Source organism: Chiloscyllium punctatum, chromosome 6, assembly GCF_047496795.1.
Source record: "Chiloscyllium punctatum isolate Juve2018m chromosome 6, sChiPun1.3, whole genome shotgun sequence".
Lineage (NCBI taxonomy): Eukaryota > Metazoa > Chordata > Chondrichthyes > Orectolobiformes > Hemiscylliidae > Chiloscyllium > Chiloscyllium punctatum.
The window spans coordinates 47,568,431-47,592,194 of record NC_092744.1 but is presented as its reverse complement, the minus strand read 5'-3'; the positions used below and the strand labels follow the sequence as shown (position 1 = coordinate 47,592,194).

General features: G+C 39.5%; 1 protein-coding gene across 2 annotated transcripts in view; it reads right to left on the bottom strand.

Annotated features, from left to right (window-relative positions):
* zmat3 (zinc finger, matrin-type 3) overlaps positions 1-18,438 on the bottom strand; it is a 41,682-nt gene extending 23,244 nt beyond the window's left edge. Inside the window, exons 1-5 of one of the 2 annotated variants that reach the window (XM_072572581.1) lie at positions 18,211-18,438; positions 15,730-15,798; positions 15,123-15,315; positions 10,351-10,699; positions 400-519 (exon numbers count right to left, since the gene is read on the bottom strand). In XM_072572581.1, coding sequence (XP_072428682.1) covers positions 400-519; positions 10,351-10,699; positions 15,123-15,250 — 597 coding nt within the window. In that variant the 5' untranslated portion in view covers positions 15,251-15,315; positions 15,730-15,798; positions 18,211-18,438. The remainder of the gene's footprint in view (positions 1-399; positions 520-10,350; positions 10,700-15,122; positions 15,316-15,729; positions 15,799-18,210) is intronic. The other variant, XM_072572582.1, reaches the window with a different exon arrangement.
* Between the last annotated feature and the right edge of the window lie 5,326 nt (positions 18,439-23,764).

Sequence of the window (23,764 nt, the reverse complement as noted above, 5' to 3'; positions counted from 1 at the left end):
AAAATAATGGATTTACACTGTAGTTTATCTGCAGTGTGGATAACGATTAATACAAGACAAATGTGAAAGCTGCTTTATTTTTGTTGCTGAATCACACTATTCAGAATCTTTTTTGTACATGTTAGATAATTTAACACCTACTGCTGCAGTGGGTCTCTGGAGGTTTGGAACATCCCAAGTGAATGAAAGATGCCACAGGTAAGGGCAAGTTCCTTGTTTTCAAAGGTGTAGCAAATGTTGGAAATTGGCTACATGATCATAGTATGAATGCATAGTTTAAATTCAATAACAGTGGTGATAAGTGACTTATACAGTTTGGCAGGGGAGAAATGACAGCTATATTTTTAGCAATTTCTCTAAATCTGGATGTTCTCTACTAATAGCATATATTTACATTACCTGGGATTCTGATGGGTGAAGTTGTATGCCTGGTTGATCTACAAAATGAGTCAGTTTGGGAGTAGCCACACACTGATGCCCAGCGTAATAATTACGAAGTTTCTTTGAGTGGTTTTTGCCCTAAGATAAACAAATATTCACAAATTATTTGGGTTGGGGGAACATAAACACTCCACACAAGGTAATATACTGATATGATATGCACAAAAATATCTTCACCTGTGAACAGCAAAATACTTCACTCAAGAAATAACCAGTGTGTTGTTTCTGTCATCTTTGCCTTTCTTGCCTGTAGATCATTGACCTAAAACAACTTTACAGACCCTTTCCCCCATTTTAATATCCTCCTAGTGCTTATCTCCATTAGCTCCAAAATGAATCTGACAAGACAAGTAAAAGAGGCTATGAAGACATCTTTTACTCATTAATACAAAAGCATTTGTCAAGTCATAGAGTCATAAAGATGTATAGCACAGAAACACACCCTTCGGTCCAACTCGACCATGCCGATCAGTTAGCCTAATATAATCTAGTCCCATTTGCCAGCACTTGGCACATATCCCTAATCCTTACTATTCATATACCCATCCAGGTGCCTTTTAAATGCTATAATTGTACCAGTCTCCACCACATCCTCTAGCAGCTCATTCTAAACAAGCACCACCCTCTGTGTGAAAACATTGCCCCTTTGATCCCTTTTATATACTTGCCCTCTCACCCTGAACCTATGCACTCTGGTTCTGGACTCACCCACTCCAGGAAAAAGACCTTGTCTGTTTATCCTATCCTTGCCCCTCATGATTTTATTAACATCTATAAGGTCACCCTTCAGCCTCTGACACTCCAGGGAAAACAGCCCCAGCCTATTCAGCCTCTTCCTATAGCACAAATCCTCCAACCCTGGCAACATCCTTGTAAATCTTTTCTGAATGTTTTCAAGTTTCACAACATCCTTCTGATAGGAAGGAGACTAGAACTGCACCAATGTCCTTTATAGCTGCAACATTACCTCACAACTTCTATACTCAATGCTCTGACCAATAAAGGAAGCATACTAAATGCCTTCTTGACTGTCCTCTACTTTCACGGAACTATGAACCTGCACTCCAAGGTCTCTTTGTTCAGCAACACTCCCTAGGAGCTTACCATTAAGTGAATAAGTCCTGCTCTGATTTGCTTTTCCAAAATGCAGCACCTTGTATTTATCAAAATTAAACTCCATCTGCCACTCCCCAGTCCATCTGATCAAGATCCATTGTAATTTGAGATAGCTTTCTTCGCTGTCCACTACACCTCCAAAGTTGATAATCAATATAACTGCTAAGCTGAGACAAAAGGCTAATCATATATTTCTCTGTCTACATATTACCTTATCTGCTGAATATTTTCAGCACTTTCTGTTTTTGCTATTAACATGAAATATAGTTTGTCTACAGGAAAGTAATATCAATGCAATTTCCATAATTAAATATCAAAAAATGTGTGCCGTGCATTGTTTATTGTTATAACATCAAATTCTGACCTACATTTTCACTTGGTAAAGCTTCCTGCTTGTAGCACAGGCCGACCATGGGCTCCTGGATTTAGTCAGGCTACAACTAATCACAATCATTGACTAAATACCATTGATGTGCGAAATCTCATCGATAATCCATTCAGGACTAACTGAGAGGTAAGGTTAGGGTAACATGAATAAAAATGGAAAGGAACTGCTAACATCAAGAATCTTTTAAAACCATTTTGAAACTGGGAATGCAATCCTGGTCACAATGAGAAACCATTTTGATCTCCCCTGGAGACAGTCATGGGATACAACTGATCGGGAACCCTTTGTTGTCCAGTACTTCCCAGGAACGGAGAAACTACACATTGTTCCTCTAAGTCTGCAACACATTATCGATGATGAGCATCTCACCAAGATCTTCACTATGCCTCCGCTTCTCACCTTTAAAAAGCTGCCAAACCTTAAACAGGTCATTGTTCACTGCAAACTGCCCAGGCTTCAACCAACATCAACCACACAACACCATATAACCCTGTCATGGCAACCACTGCAAGATGTGTTTGAGTGTCAGCATGGATACCACCATTACACGTGGGGACAACATCCACCATGTATGTGGCAGGTGCTCATGTGACTCGGCCAATGTTGTCTATCTCATACGCTGCAGGCAAGGATGCCCTGAGGCATGGTATGTTAGTGTGACCAAGCAGACGCTATGACAACGGTTGAATGGACACTGCACAACAATCAACAGACAGGAGTATTCCCTCCCAGTCGGGGAACACTTCAGCAGTCAGGGACATTAGGCCTTGGATCTTCAGGTGACCGTCCTCCAAGACAGACTTCGGGATACGCAACAACGCAGAGTGGTCAAGCAGAGGCTGATAGCCAAGTTCACTACCCATGAGGATGGCCTCAGCTGGGACATTGGGTTCATTTCACATGTCAGATAACCTCACTACACCAGACACTCTCTCTCTCACACGCACATATATACATACACTCTCACATACTTACACAGACCGTCTCTCACACACACACATACACCTCCCACACTCACATCTTCTCACAGGCTTATACTCCATCACATTCGCACACACATTTTACCAAGCATGTACACACACAAACACACACACACTCACATGCACACGCTCACTCTCTCTCATGCATGCACACACACATATAAGTCTATGGGATGAATTTGCATTTGAAGAATTATATTTGCAGATACATTCTATTTTGCTCAAAAAGCGGACAATCTATAGGCAGTCAAACCATGTAATATTTTATAAATTCCACCTCGGAAACAGAACCAGTCTGGCTCAAGATTGGGATACAGACAGTCTCTAACCTCTCACCTTTAATGCATTGTCTGATCTGAGATGTCACCATTTTTTATAAAATCTTACATTATCTCAAGAATGTGACTTAAAAGAAATTCTAGGATTTACATATTAATTAACCTAAACATGCAACCCATTCTAATAATGGGAGACTGAACAGTAATCTAGGTTTATAGAACATAGAACATCGAACAATACAGCGCATGTTCAACATATCATTTCAGTTGCATGACACTGTAATCTTCTGCTATGAATTCTGTGATGAAGGAGCAGCGCTCCAAAATCTAGTGCTTCCAAATAAACCTGTTGGACTATAACCTGGTGTTGTGTGATTTTTAACCTTGTCCATCCCAATCCAACACCAGCTCCTCCACATCATATCTTGGTATTGTTCAAGTTGCTATTCAACAGAATATGTGCTACTTGGCCTCCTTTATATTAATTCAGACAGAAGCCATCAGGATTTGAATTCTATAGTTCTTTCAATTGACTTGTTTAGGAAGCCTGCCACTTTTTAAAATACAAACAGGAACCATCTGCTATGCTAACAGTTATGCTTACAATGAAAATTATTTGCTTTATTTTTACAGTAGTATTTCAAGTAACTATGCACTTTTGTCACAATCAAAATAATACAAGTTTTCAGCCATAAAGGGATTTCAGATTGTGAAATGTAGTTCTTATAACACTGAACCTACATTTTCAATCAATAGTAATCTGAACTGTGCAACTGCAAAAGACTTTTATTTTTATTATACCAAAAGTTTAAATGTTCACACGCTTACATAATAAAATTGCATTTTCACATTTATAACAGAACTCCATATTTGAGGTTTTCAAGCTATAACCACAGCCTACTGCCAATAATAGCATTTTAGCTACTTGGCTATGAATTCAAAGAAACTCTTATGCTGGGGCTAACTCTACTTTTTCACGTCCCTGATTAGGTAAAGATTTGCTATTTAACAATAAGCTAATCATTAACTAAGGGAATTCCAAAGGCAGAGTCAAGTTCAAGTACAGTTTTCAGCTGTAGTACAGGAAAGAGAGGAAGGCAAGATAATGGATTGAAGGCCTGTGATCAGTAATGTTCTACAGGAATTGGTGCTGGGTCCACTTTGATGGTCATTTATATAAATGATTTTGATGAGAATATAGAAGGCATGGTTAGTAAGCTTGCAGATTGTCAGTCTCCTGATTGGTGGCATAGTGGACAGTGAAGAAGGTTATCTAAGATTACAAAGAGATCTTGATCAATTGGGTGAATGGGCTGAAGAGTGACAGATGGAGTTTTAATTTGGATAAATTGCATTTTGGTAAAACAAACAACGGTAGGACTTCTACAATTAAAAGTAAGGCAGTGTTGTAGAACCAATAATTATTTAAAGTTTGCATCATATATAGATAGAATGGTTAAGAAGGCGTTTAGCACACTTGCTTTCATTGCTCAGACTTCTGAGCATACGAGTTGGGATGTTATGTTTGGATTGTATGGGACGTTGATGAGGTCATTTTGTCCCGTTCTGGTTGCCATTTATAGGAAGGATATTATTAAGCTGGAGAGGGTTCAGAGGAGATTTACTAGGATGCTGTCAGGAATGAAGTGTTTGAATTATGGGGCGAGACTAGACAGGCTGAGACCTTTCTCACCAGGGCATAGGAGGTTCAGGAGTGACTTTATAGAAGTTTATAAAGTCATAAGGGGTATAGCTAAAGTGAATGGCAAGTGTCTTTTCCCTAGGGTGGGGAATTTCAAGACCAGGGAGCATATTTTTAAGATGAGAGGAGAAAGATTTTAAAAAGACAAGGGGCAATTTTTGTTTTTACACAGAAAGTGGTTCATGTGTGAAATGAACTTTCAAAGGATACAATATTTAAAAGACGTTTAGAAAAGCATGATTATTAAATGTTTGGAGGTATATGGGCCAAGCGCAGGCAGGGGGACTAGTTTAGATTTGGATTACAGTCAACATGGACTGGTTGGACTGAAGGGTCTGTTTCCATGCTGTATGACTGTTTGATTCTATGATAAGAAAGACAGCAGATAGGGTGGGGTAGAGATATACAAGGAGAAAGGGAAAGCTATTTTAATAATCCCCTTTTTCATATTCATTCATGGGATCTAGGCTTCACCAGCAAAGCTAGCATTTACTGCTCACTCCTAATTGCTGTTGGACCACTTCAGTCCAAATAATATGGGTACAGTGACAGTGCTGTCAGGAAGAAAGTTCCAAATTTTGACACAGTGACGCTGAAGGAAAGACAATATATTTCCACGTTACGGTGGTATGTGAGCTTGCTTTTCTATGTAATGGTAGGTAGTGTTATCAAAGCAGTCTTGACAAATTGTACCAGTGCATCCTATAGATTGAACAAAATGCCACCCCAATGCGCTGATGGTGAAAGGAATAAATGTTTAGAGTAAGGGATGAAATTCCAATCATACAAGCTACTTTATCATGGATACTGCTCACCTTCTTAAGTTTCAGAAGTGCTGCTGGAAGCACACTCATTCAAGAAAGGGGATTATTCCAACACACTTCTGACTTGTTGATAGCAGACTTTTGGAATTTAGGTGGTGGATTATTTGCCACAGAATTCCCAGCCTCTGACCTGATCTGACAACCAGACATCTCTAATGGCTTGTTCAGTTAAGTTTCTGGCCACAACAAGATCTTGATGGTGGGGATATCAGGCATGGTAAAACTGATGAATATCAAAGGAATGTGTTAAGATTCTCTTGTCAGAGATAGTCATATTTTAAAATTCCTCCTCTCATTTCATACTATTATCTCTACTCTTCAATGCCTTAAATCTCCTTAGACAATGCTCTATTTTTCTCCTCTTCTCTATCTTCTCCTCCATTTCACCCCAGGAACTGACCCTTCATTCTTCTCTCACTTTCATTTTTCCCCTTTTCTCTCTCCTCCTATAAATCCTTTCTCCCCTCATTCCTCCACAATCAATTGTCTCATTATCTCTCCCTGCCTTTTTCTAAGATCCTTGCATATTCTCTTTGTCCCACAGTCTTCTCTACTTTTTACCCAACATGACAGAACAATATTGCAAAAGGAAGTCTATCAAAGGTTACCCAGCCAGCAAGGTTGTAGAGTAGAGTTAAAGTGAAGTAAAATTTTACAGTTATGAAAGGGCCAAAATCACCTGATCATTATGCTAGGAAAGGGAGACAGAAGGTGATTTAGATCTTCTTCTTTTGCTCTTGCCTTTCCCATTAAGTGGGGCCAGGACTCACATTAGCTTTCCTCCATGTCCTCCTAGTTTTAAGTTTAGTGATTGTAATGAAGTCAGCTAGGAGGACCTCATAGAATGTGATTTCCCTGATTGGGACTGTCAGATAGATAGTGTAGATGGAGCTTTACTCTGTATCTAACCCCATCCTGTCCTTGTCCTGGGCATGTTTGATGGAGACAGGTATAAACAGAAGTGCCAGAGGTTCTGTTCATTTGAGAGCTGGCTCTGAGGGAGCTGGAGCAGTGTCAAGGTCAGTCTGCATGTAAATAAAGGGTGACTTGGTGACAAGATACTGGCCTCTGTGGAGTTATTTCATCAAGCATCTTGAAGCCCTTCTCCTCCAGAGCCTTTCAGATCGCGAGCATCCACCTTCTTGTTCCTATCTTTCCTGTAGGATTCACTGAATATCTTTCTTAGAATGTGATTTTCCAGTTTTTGTTAAATAAGCCCATATTATCTCAGTCTCTTCTCCTGATCCTTCCTGAACACTTCTGTAACCTGGATTTTCTGCCGGTTGCTGCAAATCTAGGCCTTCTCAAGGCATAACAAATCTATCTTAACATCCTCAGCTCTGCCATGACTAATCATCCTTCCACTTTCTTCAAGGCCCAGGCTTTGTACCTACAAAACAGTACAGATATACACAGCACTGAAAGACCTGCCTCATTCACCAGGGTGGTAGATTCTCAAATGCAGAAGAGACAGCTGTCAGCCTCCACTAACTGCATTCAGCAGCTATCCAGTAAGTGACTTCCCCTCTAGCAACTAGCTTGTTGGATAAATCAGAATCAAGAACCTAAAGGGAGGATGGTACACACAAAAATAAATTCAACTGTCTATAGTTCAAAATATTCATTAAACAATTTCATCTAGATTTTTTGAGGTAGGTGGTTTCCAATAAAACTGTATGAAATTGCTACTTATTATTTTGAGCTCTGGCTAACTGGAGTGATGCTTTATTCAATGCATGTGATCTATATGAGCAAAACTGTGTATCTCTGTAATCAATCAAAATGAAAAATTATCATTACACAATGCAGAGTTTGAATCTGAAAGTGTCAGCAAGAACACTGAATTAAATGCCCAATCAAAAGGAAGGGGAAAGAAAGATAGGAAATCAGAAGAGATGTGAATCCACATTTGTAAAAGTTCATTTTCAGAGTTTCCTTAGCGTAAGTAATTACCATGTTATTAATTGGAATTACACTGGAATTCACACAAGCCCAAACTGTTTCTGTAGATTTTAGTTGCTACTCACTGTTCATCTATGTTCCCCAATTTTGTGCTCTATCACATATTTTAATGCTGAGCTTCACTGCTGGATATTGATGGAGTTTTGGAGAAGCATTCTGGTTGCTATGGTTAACTGCATATATGTAGTTGTCAGGAGTTGCAGTCCAATTTACACATAAAACAATGGTTGAATTACATCTGCTCCAATATTTCCACCTTCTCGTCTCACTTCACCTGATGACAACATGTAGAGTCAGCATCATAGAGCATGGAAACAGACTCTTCAGTTTGACTCTTGCATGCCAATCAGATATTCTAAATTAGACTGGTCTCATTTGCCAGGATTTGGCCCATATCCCTTCCTATTGAAGTACCCATCCAGATCCCTTTTAAATGTTGCAATTGTGCCAGCTTCCACCACATCTTCTGGCAGCTCATTCCATACATGCACCACCCTCTGTGTGTAAATATTGCCCCTTAAGTTCCTTTCAAATCTTTCCCTCTCGCCTTAAACTTATGCCACGCAGTTTTGGACTCCTCTACCCTAGGAAAAAAGACCTTGGCTATTCATCCTTTCCATGCCCCTCATGATTTTATAAACTTCAATAAGATAACCCTTCAGCCTCTGATGCTCCAGTGAAAATAGCCCCAGCTTATTCAGCCTCTCTCCATAGCTCAAACCCTCCAAATACAGCAACATCCTTCTAATTTTTTTCTGCACCTTTTAAAATTTAACCATATCTTTTTTATAGCACGGAGACCTGAATTGAATGCAGTATTCCAAAAGTGGCCTAACCAATGGACAGCCTCAACATGACATCCCAACTGTTACAGTCAATGCGCTGACCAATAAAGGCAACCATAACAGACACCTTTTACACTACCCTCTCTACCTGCAACTCCACCTTCAAGGAACTATGAACCTGCACTCCAAGGTCTCTTTGTCTTGCAACACTCCCCTCCGGATACTACCATTTAGTGCATCAGTCCTGCCCTCATTTGCCTTACCAAAATGCAACACCTCACATTTATCTAAATTAAACTCCATCTGCCATCCCTTGGCCCATCTGATCAAGGTCCTGTTGTATTCCAAGATAACCTTCTTCACTGTCCACCACATCACCTATTTTGGTGACATCTGCAAATCTAATTTTCACATCCAAATCATTTACATAAATTACAAAAAGCAGTGGATCCAACACCAACCCTTGTGGCAAACCGCCAGTCACAGGCCTCCAATCCAAAAATCAACCATCCACCCTCTGTCTCCTACCTTCAAGCCAATTTTGTATCCAAATGGCTAGCTCTCCTTTGATTCCTTATGATCTAAAGTTGCTAACCAGTTTCCCATGCAGAACCTTGTCAAACCCCTTGCAGAAGTCCAAATAGACATTGTCCACTGCTCTGCCTTCATTGATCTTCTTTGTCTCTTCTTCAAAAACCTCAATCAAGTTAGTGACACATGATTTCCCATGCACAAAGCCATGTTGACTATCCATAATCAGTCCTTGCCTTTCTAAATATATGTAATCTTGTCCCTCAGAATCCTCTCCAAAAACCTTCCCACCATTGACATTCAGCTCACAGGTATATAGCTCCCTGGCTTTTCCTTACTACCATTCTATAGCATCATATAGCCACCATTCAGTCTTCCAGTACTTCAACCATGGATATCGATGATAAAAATATCTCAGCAAGGGGCCCAGAAATCACTTGTCTAGCTTCCCACAAAGTTCCAGCATACACCTGATTAGGTCTTGAGGATTTATCGATCTTTATGTGTTTTAAGACCTCCAGCACGTCTTATTTCGTAAAATGGACACTTTTCTAGATATCACTATTGATTTCTTGATTTTAATTCTGTGCACAACCTGAAAGGTTAATTTGTTTATACATAAATTCACTTCTAACAGTTAACACATAAGCTATTAACATAACTGGAAAGAAATTCAATACAAGGTAAATGCGACCGGTACATTTGAAAACACTATTGCACACCACGGCTTGGTATTTGATGTGCCTGCTTGATATCAAGCAAGAAATCATTCACAATAACATACAAAAAACTGTGGATGCTGAAGATCTGAAACAAAAACACAAATTGCTAGATAAACCCTTCTGATGAAGAGTTACCAGATAGGAATGCTAACTGCTTTCTTCACACAGATGCTGCCAAACCTGCTGAGTTTCTCCAGCAATTTCGGTTTTTACTTCATTCAAAGTGTGTTAACTTATTTGTGATATCTTTAGAATTAATATTTTAGAATTAATATTAATAAAAAATGCAAATCAATCTTGCCAGAAACAATTCTTAATCTCAAAGCACAAAAGGAAGCCTTTACATATCAAGAAATGCAGCTAGGCAAAAGCAATGCATTTCAACATACTGGACAGATGGTATTCACAGTTCCAAATTAGGATTTAAATCTGGATTTTCTAATTAATTTTATTTTAATATTGGTATTCACTCATTTATTTTAAACAAATAATGCCAGCTAGAAATGTATGCTTAGAGTTCTATTCTTTTCCATACACATTTATCTCTATATATATACCTCTCTATATTGTAATTAAAGATAATGCATACGTATACACACAATTTCTTGCTGGCCAACTCACCTGATAATGTGCCTGTGCTTGCTGTGTTGAATTCAGGGATACATTGCACAATTTACAAAGTAATGGCCTACAGAGGTCTGCTAAAATAGGATCTTGGGGTGTATCAAAGGAAGGTACTTTCTCTTGTGACAAAATAACAAGCTCTGATTGAGATGGTTTACACATCTGTGTGGGTAACAACTGTGAGGATCGTGACATCACTGCAGATGAGGTAGACTGAAGATTCTGGGGTTGCTTTAAGAGTAGAGGTTCAATAGCAAGAGGTTGCAAAGTCTGGGGCAGAGTTGTGTGGCGATATGGCTGTTGGCACATTGTTGATCCAGAAGTAGACTTTATCTTTGTTTCTGGGCTAAACAAAAAAGCAAAATTAAATATTTATAATACTGTTGCTTGCATGCACTTCCTGTCTGTTAAAACATTATCTCCATGGAAAGTTAATTGCTTCTCTCTCAGCAGAAATACTGCATAACCTATGTGCTTCCAGCATTTTCTGTTCTGATTATAGATTTCCAGCATCTACAATTTTGATCTTGTACTTGGTGTTTGCATTACTCGACTTTATGTTTGTCAACTGTACTCGTTATAAATTACAAGTATATTGGCATTGATACTGTTAAATACCCAATCACACTGACTGCCAGGATTTTCTAGGCAGTTTATCAGCTGAGATACCAACCTGACTCACAAAGTTTTAATCTGAGATCTAATAATTTTTAGACAGCGTATTAGTGGCTGGCAATCAATGCAACAAGGAATCGTAGATTATAATTTACACATAGGAATTTATAACAAATAAAGTTGACAAAAAAATGCAACCATTAACTGGCATAGCCATGAAGTATAACACCAAAATACTATATCTTTTATTTTTCACATTTTCTTTCTTATATTTAAAGTCTAAACTGCAGTTATCTCTTCGGCCCAGTTTATTTAGAAACCACAAGTTGAGATCTCTTGTAGCTCTCCTGCTACAACTCACTGTGATCACCCTATTTTCATCAGTGAGAAACCAGTTTTAGTTCCCAATACATAAATTTTCAAGATGACCTGTTAAAATAGTCAAGTTCAATCAACCTGGTAAGATCCAGTATTTTGGAGGTCTCATGTTATCCAGAGTCTTCCCTATGATGCAATAGGTACTCCCAAATATTTTATAGCAACCTTTTTGTCAAATATATCAGAGCGATGCACTGCAAATCCCAACTCCCACCCTCATAAACTCTGCAATAACTTCCTCTCCAAATCCATCATCCTTCTTTCCACGTCCCCACCTCATCCTCATACCCCTACTGTTTTGTGACCCAGCTACTCACTAAACAGGACTTCCATTTTTGAAGAAATTTACATTAAAGCAAGGAACATTTTCTCCTAGTAACCCCCTGCTACTGATTATTCTTCTTATGATAATAAACAATTTTTATTCATCTCTTTGTATGTGCTATAGCACTCTCCCAGGCATGTGGGACTGAAATCTGGACTTTCTGCCCTGAGGTAGGCATATCACACTGCTCGAAAGACCCTTCTTCCACAATTATATGCTCCCTATAAGGAGCAGAATTTCCACAATTGTTGAAATGACACTCCATTACACTTGCATGGACAATGATGCCATGCAATTGCCATTCCAGTCACAGGGAAGTACTTACCTAAGCTTATTTGTACAACTCTTTTTAATATTCACACCCCTCTCCAACCAAATTATGCAACCTTGGCCTCCCACCTCATGGAGAATGGGTAGGGTAAAAGCTGGGGGAAGATGGAAAATGAATGTGGAGAGGAAGTGTATGAGATGGGAGAGGAAATTTCATGTAAATTACTGTGGGACATAAGAGAACAGAGATGAATTGAGCTTCACAAAGACGGATGTGCTTCCTTATGTTGTTTCAATGTTCCTGATGCTATTCATTTGTAATGCAGTTCAGATATTATAGTACTTCAATGAGTACATGTCCAGATAACTCTGAGCAAACAGAGAGCTCAAGATATCTTTGCGGTTTTAACATTCCTAAATAGAAAAGTGAATAGTATCCCCCAGACCTTATGTTTTTTTGTTTTAGATTACCTACAGTGTGGAAACAGGCCCTTCGGCCCAACAAGTCCACACCGACCATCCGAAGAGCAACTTATCCAGAGCTCTGTTCCACTTCCTTAAATCAGGAGTATTTCCATCCTTGGTGAACTGTCAGGAAGTTTCCCACCAACACGTGGCACATTATTGGCATATAGATTCAGTGTAAAAACTTCCAAAAACATCACATCTTGTTGAATGGCATGTAACTGAAATTTTAATGGCATACTTCATAATTACTGTGCAATAGCCTTACCAGTCCTGAAACGTTCATTTTAAATTTGAGGAATTTTCAAATTTTATCGTGATTAGAAGTTTTACATATTTACAAACTTTTATTCTGCTTTTAATTTTTGGTTTGATGTTTATGAATATTTCAATATGCTTGATTGTTTACCTGTTCACTGACATCCCTGCTGCTGTGTGCTGGATTTATAGTGCCATGAAGAATCTAGGAATTTCCATCATATATTTCAGAAAATATTCATGCACAGATTTCAAGGCCACCAGAAGTTGCTAGTGACAAAATCTTAACCTACACATTCAAAAGCCTTTTCAGCAATTAGCAGCAACACCAATGAGTACATTCTTGCTGTTGTGATGATACAAGACAGTGAAAACTGCAGCAAGTGTGTTCTTCTTATTGCAATGGTGCATAGCAATTTTGTTTTTCTCACTGATAAGTATTCTAAAATGGGAAGCAGTGGTGATTGAACCTGGACTGAAAGCCATAATTTGAGAGAATAACATGGGCCTACAGGATGCACAAATATCCTTTCGCTGTATTAGAATAACTACATTTCAAATTTCAAGGATCCTGATAGTGTGTGCATATAAAACATATATAGAGGAAAAGCTTTCTTAGTTCATGAAGTAGCTACACAAGTCAAGATGGAGAACAAATGACCTTTGGCTTTGACAAATTATGGCCCAAGGGTACATTTTAGATATTTAGAACTCCAGGTCTCAGCACCAATCTTAAGACTTCCACGGGTACAGGCTCAGAGTGTTACACTGGCAGGAAACCTGCTGAGGCTTGGGGAAAGAGCACACACATTATCACACCCCACCCCACCCCCACCCCCTACATAGGATATAACATTCAAAATAATGCCATATGAAATGCAGAGATCTTAGTGCTTTATATATAGTCAATAAAGATATACTGTTCTTTTTCAAAATGTCTGAACTAGTTTTCTGCTAATTGGGTAAGTTATCCCATTAACAGTTTTTAAATGTTTGGCCATATTATAATCTGAAGAGTCCATATTTTCTAATATTTTGTAGGCTAGAACTCTTTATGTCTTGCCTCTGTAAGGTAGACAGGCAGGAGGCTGGAAGAACACAGCAAGCCAGGTAGCATCAAGTGGTGGAGAAGTCAACATTTTGGGTGTAACCGTTCTTCAGGACATTGAAGTGTTGCCTCTGTGAGCACATGTTGAGCAAACCTAATTGTTGTGAACAAGATTTAGTCCCTTTTCACCACTCATTAGCTATAGTTCTTTGGAACTCCTTAGAAAGTTAATCTGCAGATTATGGCTAAAGTTCAACTGCCCTTCCTTCGATCCAACTCAGATTCTGGGCTAAATATTCAAGCTTCATGAAATGGTTGATGCAGTGTCAGGTTCTTTAACTCAAATAGATTTGTTGCAATTTTTCATTACCATTCCCAACTTATGATTTCTTTTTCCATGTAGTCAGGACTCTGCCTATGTAACAATAAAATATTATAACGCTTGCATACACTTCTATATCACCTCTGGAGGTGATAATCTTGAAGTTTGAAGACTTCTTGGGTGGTTGTGTTGCCATGGTAGCACGTTGAAATTTATTGTATAGTTTTCACATTGGAGGTAGTATCACCAAGTAATTTGTGATATGATTCACCTTCAGGAAGAGGCGCTTTTATTTTATCTGGTTTCTGTCCATATTGCTGTTGCCAGCTTGTGATCAGGTATCAGGTATCCTCCCACCACTGTGGTTTTTAATGCCTTTCTTTTTCAGACAGTGACAGCACTCTTAGAGTGTCAAACAATTTCAAGGTTTTAAGCTTGGCAGATTTTAGCATTCATTATTCAATGCTTGAGAATAGACTTTTTTTTATTATATTAACAGTTTTGTGCATTCATTGAAGCTCAGGAAAATGTGGACAAAAATTGATATCTAGTTGCCTATTCACTTTTAATTTGGTCCCAATAAACATTTTAGATTGGAAGTTGCTAACTTTCTCAATGCCTTAATTTCGATTGAGAGTCAGCATCCTGTGGACTGTTCAATGTAGATTCAAATCAGTTGCCAAAGTGTAAGATAGATTTCAGGGTGTTTTAGGTAAAGAAGGCTGAATTTATTTTTCTTTGTGTTTTTAGGGCTGAAAGTAAAGATATTTCTATGATGTCCTTGATTGTCATGATTATTTATTTCAACAGCTACCTCCTTGTATTTGTTCATCAAAAAGATTAGCTGTGTTTTTAATCAGGTAGATTTTTGGTTCCCTCTCCTTGCCTCCTTGCTAGTTTGCAGCACATGAAGACAGTTCTTCTTACGACAGTTTGCAATGTTGGTGCTTAAGATTTCTGCAAGTACCACATTAAAGAGGTATGGGTGCTTTGGTTTTTTTGTAAGTACCATATTAAAGAAGTCTCATATGCTGGAAAGCAGCTCTGTAGCATACAGTACATTCTGTTCCAGTAAGGATACAGTATACCTCCTTGAGGTGGTGGCAGGATGGGTTTCCAATAGCATCTCCTCTGAATCTCTGATGCAATGCCCAAATGTCTTAGTTGCCAACCTATTGCATGCACTGCTATGCATCCAGGAATTGCCATTAACCATGTCATGGGAATAGCTGAGTCCACATATTCAATGGTTTTGTTACCTATTGTATCTTGAAGTTGGAACTGTTGGAACATAAAGGAGGAAAGTTTATTTGCTATTGGAGGAGGGAAATCAATAGAACACCTGGAGTCAGGCCAATATATGCAAATCAGCAAGCTTGGTCATGATGAGGAAGAGAGAAAGCAACTCTCCAACATACCTCCTGCTATAGGCAAATGGAGAGGATGCAAAGCATATTTGACAATGTGGCTCTGAGCCAGCATGGTGAGTGAAAGTCCAGCTTTTTTGGTTGTATTCTTTAATTCCACTGCAGTTGGTTAGTTTTCTACAAAGCTTTGTCACTAAAATCCATATGACATCATTCAGATATGCACAGAGAATTACTGGAGCATTCTGAAGTAATAGAGTTTTCTTTTCAGCGAAAGGTGAAATGTATACATTTGAAACATGAAGGACTGCAAATTATCTGAATGTACCTGATATTCTACTTTCCGGATGTGCAGCCTTCAACAGTGTTTTATCCTCCAGTATCCATATAGTATTATCTGTTAAAGAAAAAGTAAATGATTTCCATTATTACTGGAACAACAATTCCAATAGTTACAATAAGCTGTGCAGAATTGTGAAACAGTATTATTTTACAACCCAAAAATGAAACCAGACAAGGCAAAAATTGAACTAGTTCACCAGTGTTTTTCAAAAAAGAGTATCTGCACCTGCTGCTAGATCTGACTCAGCAGTGGTTCTATTCCAACAGTCTAATATATGGTTGATTTTGAGTACTCTGCAAAATACCTCAACTACCTTCTCACAACAAACAGACATAGAGGTAAAAGAAACATTGCCATTTCTGGTATTAAAGTCCTTCTGACTCACCTTTTTCTGCTTCTCCCATTTTGCTTGCTGCAATATTTATAATTATTGTTACTTTTCTTTGGAGTTGATTTTTGATTTTACAGCTGGATGCTATAAGACCATAAAAATAAGGAGCAGAAATTAGGCCATTCAGCCCATCGAGACTGCTCCACCATTCAATCGTGGCTGATAAATTTCTGAACCCCGTCCTCCCACTTTCTCTCCGTAATCCCTTAATCCCCTTATTACTCAAGAACCTACTTTCCTGCATCTATTCCTGCCCATTTATTTGGGTTAGGGACCAACACTATTTTACACTTTTGCCTGCACCAGTGGTTGAGTTACAAAGTTTATCAGGTTATTCTGTCTGTTTGATCATTATTAATTACATTATGGCAAGTGTTGTTCAGGACCACACCACAATTTCCAATGTGCTCTCCTCTTCTTCCAGATCCCCAATAAGCCGAATTGAATTATTTGTCAGGTTTAATTTAGTTCAGTTTACATGCATCTTTAAAAAGGGTGTTTCTGATTTAGTCATTGTTGCCAGTTTAATTAATTTATATCTAATTTTATTTAATAGTATTATTTTGCTTTTTAAAAATAAATTCAATCCTCCACTTTCAATGGAAAATATAGATATATCCACATTGCATGTTGTGTTACAGTTCATTCACATTCCAAGGTGCTGCAGCAACATGCACTTTTCTAAGTATGTTGTAGCTTGGACCTATGAATACCTATGAAAGAGGCTCCAAAGGTATTTCCATATGTATTTGACAATGAATTTCCTTTGTTCTTACCATCTGTCATTGATGTGTGCTGAAAGAATTTATAGATTGTTTAGTTATGAATGCACCTTCCTTGGCCATCAAGTTCTTAGGTGGGATTTAAAACCTGAAGGTCTGACTCAGATGCACCAAAAATCTCCCCTCCTCCTCACTTACTACCTGACAAAAAGTCCAGCCAGCTCTGTAACTATTTATTTAGTTACTGGCCTGGCATCCTTATTTATGTGTCTCTGTTATTTATTTCATTCCTGCTCCAACATTATTCACTTACCTCTGTGGCTGAAGGGTTCAGCTCTGTAATTTTTTTCATTCTGCCAATAGTAGCTTTGTTTTTTTATTTCTCTAACAAATGTTGATATTACTTCACTTAATATTTGTTTACTCTGCCAACCCAAGGATAGCTGTTGGTCTGTAGTTACTATTTAAATAACTTCATCATTCTAAAACAATATATTTCAAGTCTCCTCAAAAAAAGCACTTGCATCAGTCTTTTCAATGACGCCCACTTCAGGAAATGTCACAATTATTTCTTCTCATTACCCTCTGACAAACGGAGCAATGCGAAAGGATATCAGCTAGTATACTGTATATACGTAGATAATTTTTTAACTTAATTTAGGAACAAGACATTGCCTGGGAATGAGTGAGAAAAGAATCAATAATTTTAAGTGGTCTTCGGTATTTCCCGAATGATTTTTAAAAGAAAAATGACATATTATAAAAGCAATAGAAACAGATGAATATTGACTTATTTTCCTAACCCGAGAGCAATTGGAAGCAGTCTTGTTTTTATTAGAATTCTGTCTTTGGAAATAAGTAAAACGGTGGGAAAGGGATTCAGATTCAATGTACGGGGAACTAACGTTGGCTTCCATAGAGCTCGAAAAGAAAAAAGGCAATCTCATCTTTCGAGCAACAGTGCCTTCAATGTCAACATCTCTTGTTTCTATGCATCAAAAATCCAACGTAACCAAGTAGTTATCAAAGTTAACGACAGCGCTTTGAATATCAGGATATTACTGATTCAAGGAAAATAAACGCTGCATTTTATGGTAATTTCTAAGGAGTCCTTAGATATACCCATTAACCTTGTCTGCTGCAAATCCTGATGCACACATATTTCTGCAGCTGGCAATTTCTGCAGTTATTTTTGCTTATAGCCTTGACTGCCTTACATTCATCGCCATTTTCCCCGTGCACCGTGCCCTCTGAGAAATTATTTACAGCTTCCAACAAACAGATCGGATGGCCGGCAATTACGGGGAACGCAGGGTGAGACCCCGTCCTCCACACTCACACCAGATCTCTTACCGTGAAGGGAAAGGGGGCAGAGTATGATGGATGAAGGAGCGGCGGTAGCCTCTGCGAGCCGGGCACTGGCGGATTGATCAGACGGGGATAGCGCTGCCGCTTCCACCTGGCATCGTGCGGGCGGCCAGGAGGATGCCGGGAAGAGCACGCGGGCACCTTCCACATTCCATTCCTTTCAAAGCGATTGTCCGGGCTCGAGGCGTCCGAGCGAGCCCGCGGCTCCGGCTAACGGTGGCGCCGGGCGGCAGCGAAGAGCAGGCGATAAGGCGCTGCCTCCTGCCACAGAGGGAGGGAACTTGGTTACTATGGTGAAGCCTCAGTGATTCGTTAAGGGCGCTAGGAGGTTGTGATTGACCGGGAGAATCTGCATGGCAATGGGGCTAAGGGCCTGCACAGTGTTAGCGATGTTTGTGGCTGAAGTTGGTTGACAGAATAAAGGAAGAGGCACAGCCTCCGCACACCTGAGACAATAACTTTTTGAGGTATTTAATGTTACCTCGGTATCCTCCAAGGAGGGATGTAGATGAGTAGCATTTATTACATTTAACAGCTATTGGTCTCGAGCCCATAACTGATCTCGATCTCACATCAATGCGTCAGCTTCGCCATTAATAAACAACTTGTATTTGAGACCCCCTTGATACCAGGGAGCAACTTTGTTTCTTTGCCGGTGATGGACGGAATGTTTAAGGTGGCAGATAGGCTACCCATCAAACAGGTTGTTTCACCCCATTTGGTGTTAAGCTTCTTGAGTGTTGCTGCAGGTGCACACATCCAGGAAAGTCGACAAAATGTTATCAGACTATCGCCTTGTGCTTTGTAGATGGTGCTCAGGCTTTGGGGAGCAAAATCATTGCACAATTATCAGCAGATCAGCCCCTGATCTGCTTTTGCTCTTGGAGCCACGTAATCATATAGATGCTTCAGTTTTTGGTCAATGGTAATCTCCAGAATGTTGATGATGGATTCAGTGATGGTAATGTGGGATATAAGTAAATTAATATTACTTCTGCAATTCTTCAATTCCATTTTACAAAGTAAAATGAACTCACGCCGGTGTGTAATTGTTTTAGCCACGAGCTGAGTCAACAAGAATGGAAACGATGTGGAGGAAATATATAATTGTTTTTGTATTAGCTAAAACTGTATGTCAGAATGAAATGTGACTTCAAAACAATGGCAGACATTACGGGCAAATAGATAAGATGTTGTGAGGGGATGAAGTTAAGCTAGATACGCCTGTACAAACAGTAGGTATAAACACCTGCTTCCCACTTTTACAAAAACACAGGAACAAACCCCAATTAAAAGGGTCATAGGGATCAGAACGGCCTCGGGAAAGGCACAGATGAAGGGGGTAGATAATGATGAAGAAAGAATATGCCTAACAATGACCTACAGCAGGATGAGGTCAAACAGGCTTGTGAGGCCAGGAATAAGCATTTTGTCACAGACAAGGCCAGATAAGGCAAGAGATAAACAGGGGTAATGGGGGCCGGTCTTAGGGAAATGGAGGATGTAAACAGGGGAGGGAGCAGTGTAAAACAATAGAAATCAAATCATATAAATGTTGTGTATGAATTGAATTTGGTGTGTATGTCCTCTGCCTTATAGACACTGGACATCACACCCACTTGCAAGTGTAAAATAAATGACACCACTGATTCAGATCTTGTCTCGGACTGAAATTATTGAAGGCTTTGTTTCTCACAATTGGGGGCTCGTCCGGGATTTTCTTCCATCACCGGGGGGAGTGGCTGGCCTTGGACACTGGGAAGACGCGTCCCGTTCCCCATTGAGGAGCGGTCTCGTGTCCTGGTTTGGTCTGCTCCCTTGGGCGACTGGTACGAATCCCACAAGAGAGACATCTGAATCAGACAGTGAAAGGAGCTCAATAGACAATACGGCACAAAGGGGCTAGGCAACTCTGTGCACAGACCAAGGTAAGAAACCTGACTTTTAAGTATTGCCTTGGTGGCCGGGATTGAGTTTTAGTAGTTAATAAGGGACTAATGAAGGAACTCAATATGGGTTGTGCCGTGGGTAAGGAAAAAGCCTCCGGGAAAACAAAAGAAGGAAAAAGCAATGGAATTGGAGGCGGGGTCCCTTACAACATACCTCCAGAAAGTCCTTTGGGGAGGATGTTGTGGAATTGGCAAAATAATACTTGTATAGGGGAAAAAGATGATTAAATATTGTTGCTTCGTATGGACTAAGGAATCCAGTCTTCGTCCCGCCTCTTCTGGCCAAAATACAAGTCGGACAAAGACTGGGTTTGTAAATATCTGAATTTATTTGTCAATGAGTGAGAGAGAGAGAGAGAGAATGAAGAGAGCTGTACAGCTGGTAGAAAGTTTAACCCTTTGTGATTTGGTTTGAATGCACATTTGTTTGTTGGTGATTGAATGTTTGCGTTTTATTCCCTGGAGCTTGAGTTCCGGGACTGTTTTGAATCTGATTTTTATTATGGAAACTTAACATGATTTCTTTTAAGGTTAAGGATTCTATAGAGATTAAGAAAAAAAAGAATGATAACTCCTGTTCTTCTTACAGGTCATGACTGCCTTACTATCAGTTTCTAACTAATCTCTTATCTTTACATAAAAGCGATTTATGGAGGACAGTTGAAGTTTCAGTTCAACATTAGATTGTAGTAAAAACAAGATCCTATGGTTAATATCTGTGACCTTGGATTCGGCCATTGTTCATGCATTAGAAGTTTTTTTTAACTTGAATAGACAAATAATTTTAAGGCAGCTCTGATTATTTCAAGACCTATAGTATTGTAATTGAGCAATGATTGGTCAGCACTACTTAAGAAAACTAATTTTCGATTTAAATTAAGGGACTAAAACTGGGTGATTACAGTGGATTTCAAAATTGAGAACTGTATGCATTTTACATTTTGAATATTAAATACTGAATAAATGAACGTAAATATATAAATATATTTACAAGTTTGGAACAGGCTTTAAAGTTAGTCAAGCATGAATTGATGAATTGGTGTTTGAAGTTATGGGGAGCTAGAAATATTGCAATATTTCTTTAAAAAAGAAAAAGGGGAAGAACGTAATGACTTATCCCCTTCGGGAGGTACCAATAGGGGACAAAGAGATTGGGTTTGTAAGTGTCCCCCTCAGCAGTGGGGAGGTCAGAACATTTAAAAAAGAAATGAAGGTCCTGGTTGAGGATCCGGTAGGGTTGTCTGAACAAATTGATCAATTTTTGGGGCCCAGTCTGTATACCTGGGCTGAGTTAATGTCTATTTTGAATATACTATTTACTGGGGAAGAAAGGGGACTTATATGGGGAGCAGCCATTAAAATATGGGACAGGGAACACCCCATTGGAGATGGGGATGCTGGACAGGGAGAGGTGAAGTTTCCACTCAGAGACCCCCAGAGGGAAAATCAAAATCCGGAGCATAGAGAAGAAATGAGGGAATTGAAAGACCTGATTCTAAAAGGAATAACAGAGGCAGTTCCGAAGTCACAGAATTTGACTAAAGCCTTTGAAGTTAGACAGGAGAAAGGTGAGACTCCCTCAGCTTTCTTGCAAAGATTAAGAGACTCAATGCAGAAATATTCTGGAATGAACCCTGAGAACCCATAACTTCAAACACCAATTCATCAATTCATGCTTGACTAACTTTAAAGCCTTTCCCCAGGGTCTTTTGAAAGTACATTTTTGTGACAAAGGAATGGCCAGACATACAGAGAAAGATACAGCAGATAGAAGGGTGGAGTGAAAAGCCATTAGATGAATTGTTAAGAGAGGCACAGAAAGTGTAAAGAGAGAGGATGAGAGACAGAAACAGAAGGTGAAAATGATGGTAGCTGCGGTTGATGAGGTAGTTAAGAAAAGAGTGGAACCAATAGTGAGCAACCGGAGCGGCGGATGGCAGCATGTCGGACAGAGAGGACAAGGGAGAGCGTTTGATAGAGGGTTCGAGCGACAGGGGCAGAGCTGTGGTCTCCACAGGCAGGATGACTTTAAGTGGGAGTGTCCTGCTCTGAAAAGGGAAGAGAGGGCAATTCCGCTTATGAATTTTGATGAAGAATAGGGGTGTCAGGGGTTCCTGCCCCTGGGGGCCCACCAGGAACCCTTGATAAACCTGAAGGTGGGACCCTGTAGGGAAGAGGTAGTCTTCCTAGTAGATACGGGGCAGCACAGTCATCGCTGAATTTTAAACCAAAGAAAGTAGGAATGTCAACACGGTCAATTACTGATTCCGGGGTAAAAGGGGAAGGATTTACTGTTCCAGTATTTGAACCTATGATGATAGAAGGTCCTAAGGATAGGGTCACAGGGGAACTGTTGTATATCCCTGATATAGGAAGTAACTTATTAGGGAGAGATTTAATTATCCTCTTAGAACTGGGGATTGGAGTTCAGGAAAAAGAATTAGTTGTACCACAAATGGTTTAGTGTGATAGATTTAAAGGATGCCTTTTGGGCTTGTCCCTTGGCAGAGGAAGGTAGGAATTTGTTTGCCTTTGAGTGGGAAGACCCTAAGACAGGACAGAAACAGCAATACCAGTGGACTGTGCTCCCCCAGGGGTTTACGGAATCTCCGGATTTATTTGGACAGATGTTAGAACAAATATTGGAAAAATTTAGCAGCCCCAAGGAGACTACCCTGTTGCAGTATGTAGACGACCTCTCAGTAACAGGAAAAAGAAGAGAAAGAGTAGTAGGGTTATTGCAGATTGTGGATTGATTCCTATGCACAGAAGACTAAGAAATTATATCTCAAACTATTAGAGGGGAAACCAAAATGTCTAAGTTGGGATGATGAGGAAAAAGACCTAGTTGAGAAACTCAAAAGAGATCTGATCCATGCCCCCGTGTTAGCCTTACCTTCTCTAGATAAACCTTTCCACCTCTTTGCTACCGTAGATAAGGGAGCGGTTTTGGGAGTATTAACCCAGAGGTGGGGGAAGGAATTAGTACATGAAGAATTGATTAAACGGGTCTTGGAATCCCTATTACTCCCCTGAGAAAAAGCAGTAGTGCATGTAAATGGTTATCAGAAAGGAAATGAACCAGAGGTTAGGGGAAATAGATGAGCCGATGAAGTGGCTAAGGAAGCAGCCCTGAACCCACAAGAAGTGGTGATTCATTCCCTAATACCTACTGTCCCAGGTCCTCGGGAAGCTCCTATATTTACTGAAAGTGAAGAAAAAGAATTGAGAGATTTAGGGGCTGTAAAAACAGCAGATGGGCATTGGAGGTTACCTGATGGAAGGGAAATGTTAAACAAAATGATGATGCGAGAGATTATGGCTGTGCTACACCAAGGCAGCCATTGGGGAGTACAAGCAATGCGTGATTTAGTTCTTAGGGAATATGGATGTAAAGGAATATATACAATTGCTAAACAAATATGTGAGGGATGTATCATATGCAAAAAGGTAAATAAGAAAGTCTTGAGAAAACAGACCCCGGGAGGAAGAGACCCAGAATTGAGACCTTTCCAGAGTATACAAGTAGATTATACTGAACTCCCCAGGGTAGGGAGACTAAAATATATGCTAGTCATAGTAGAGCATTT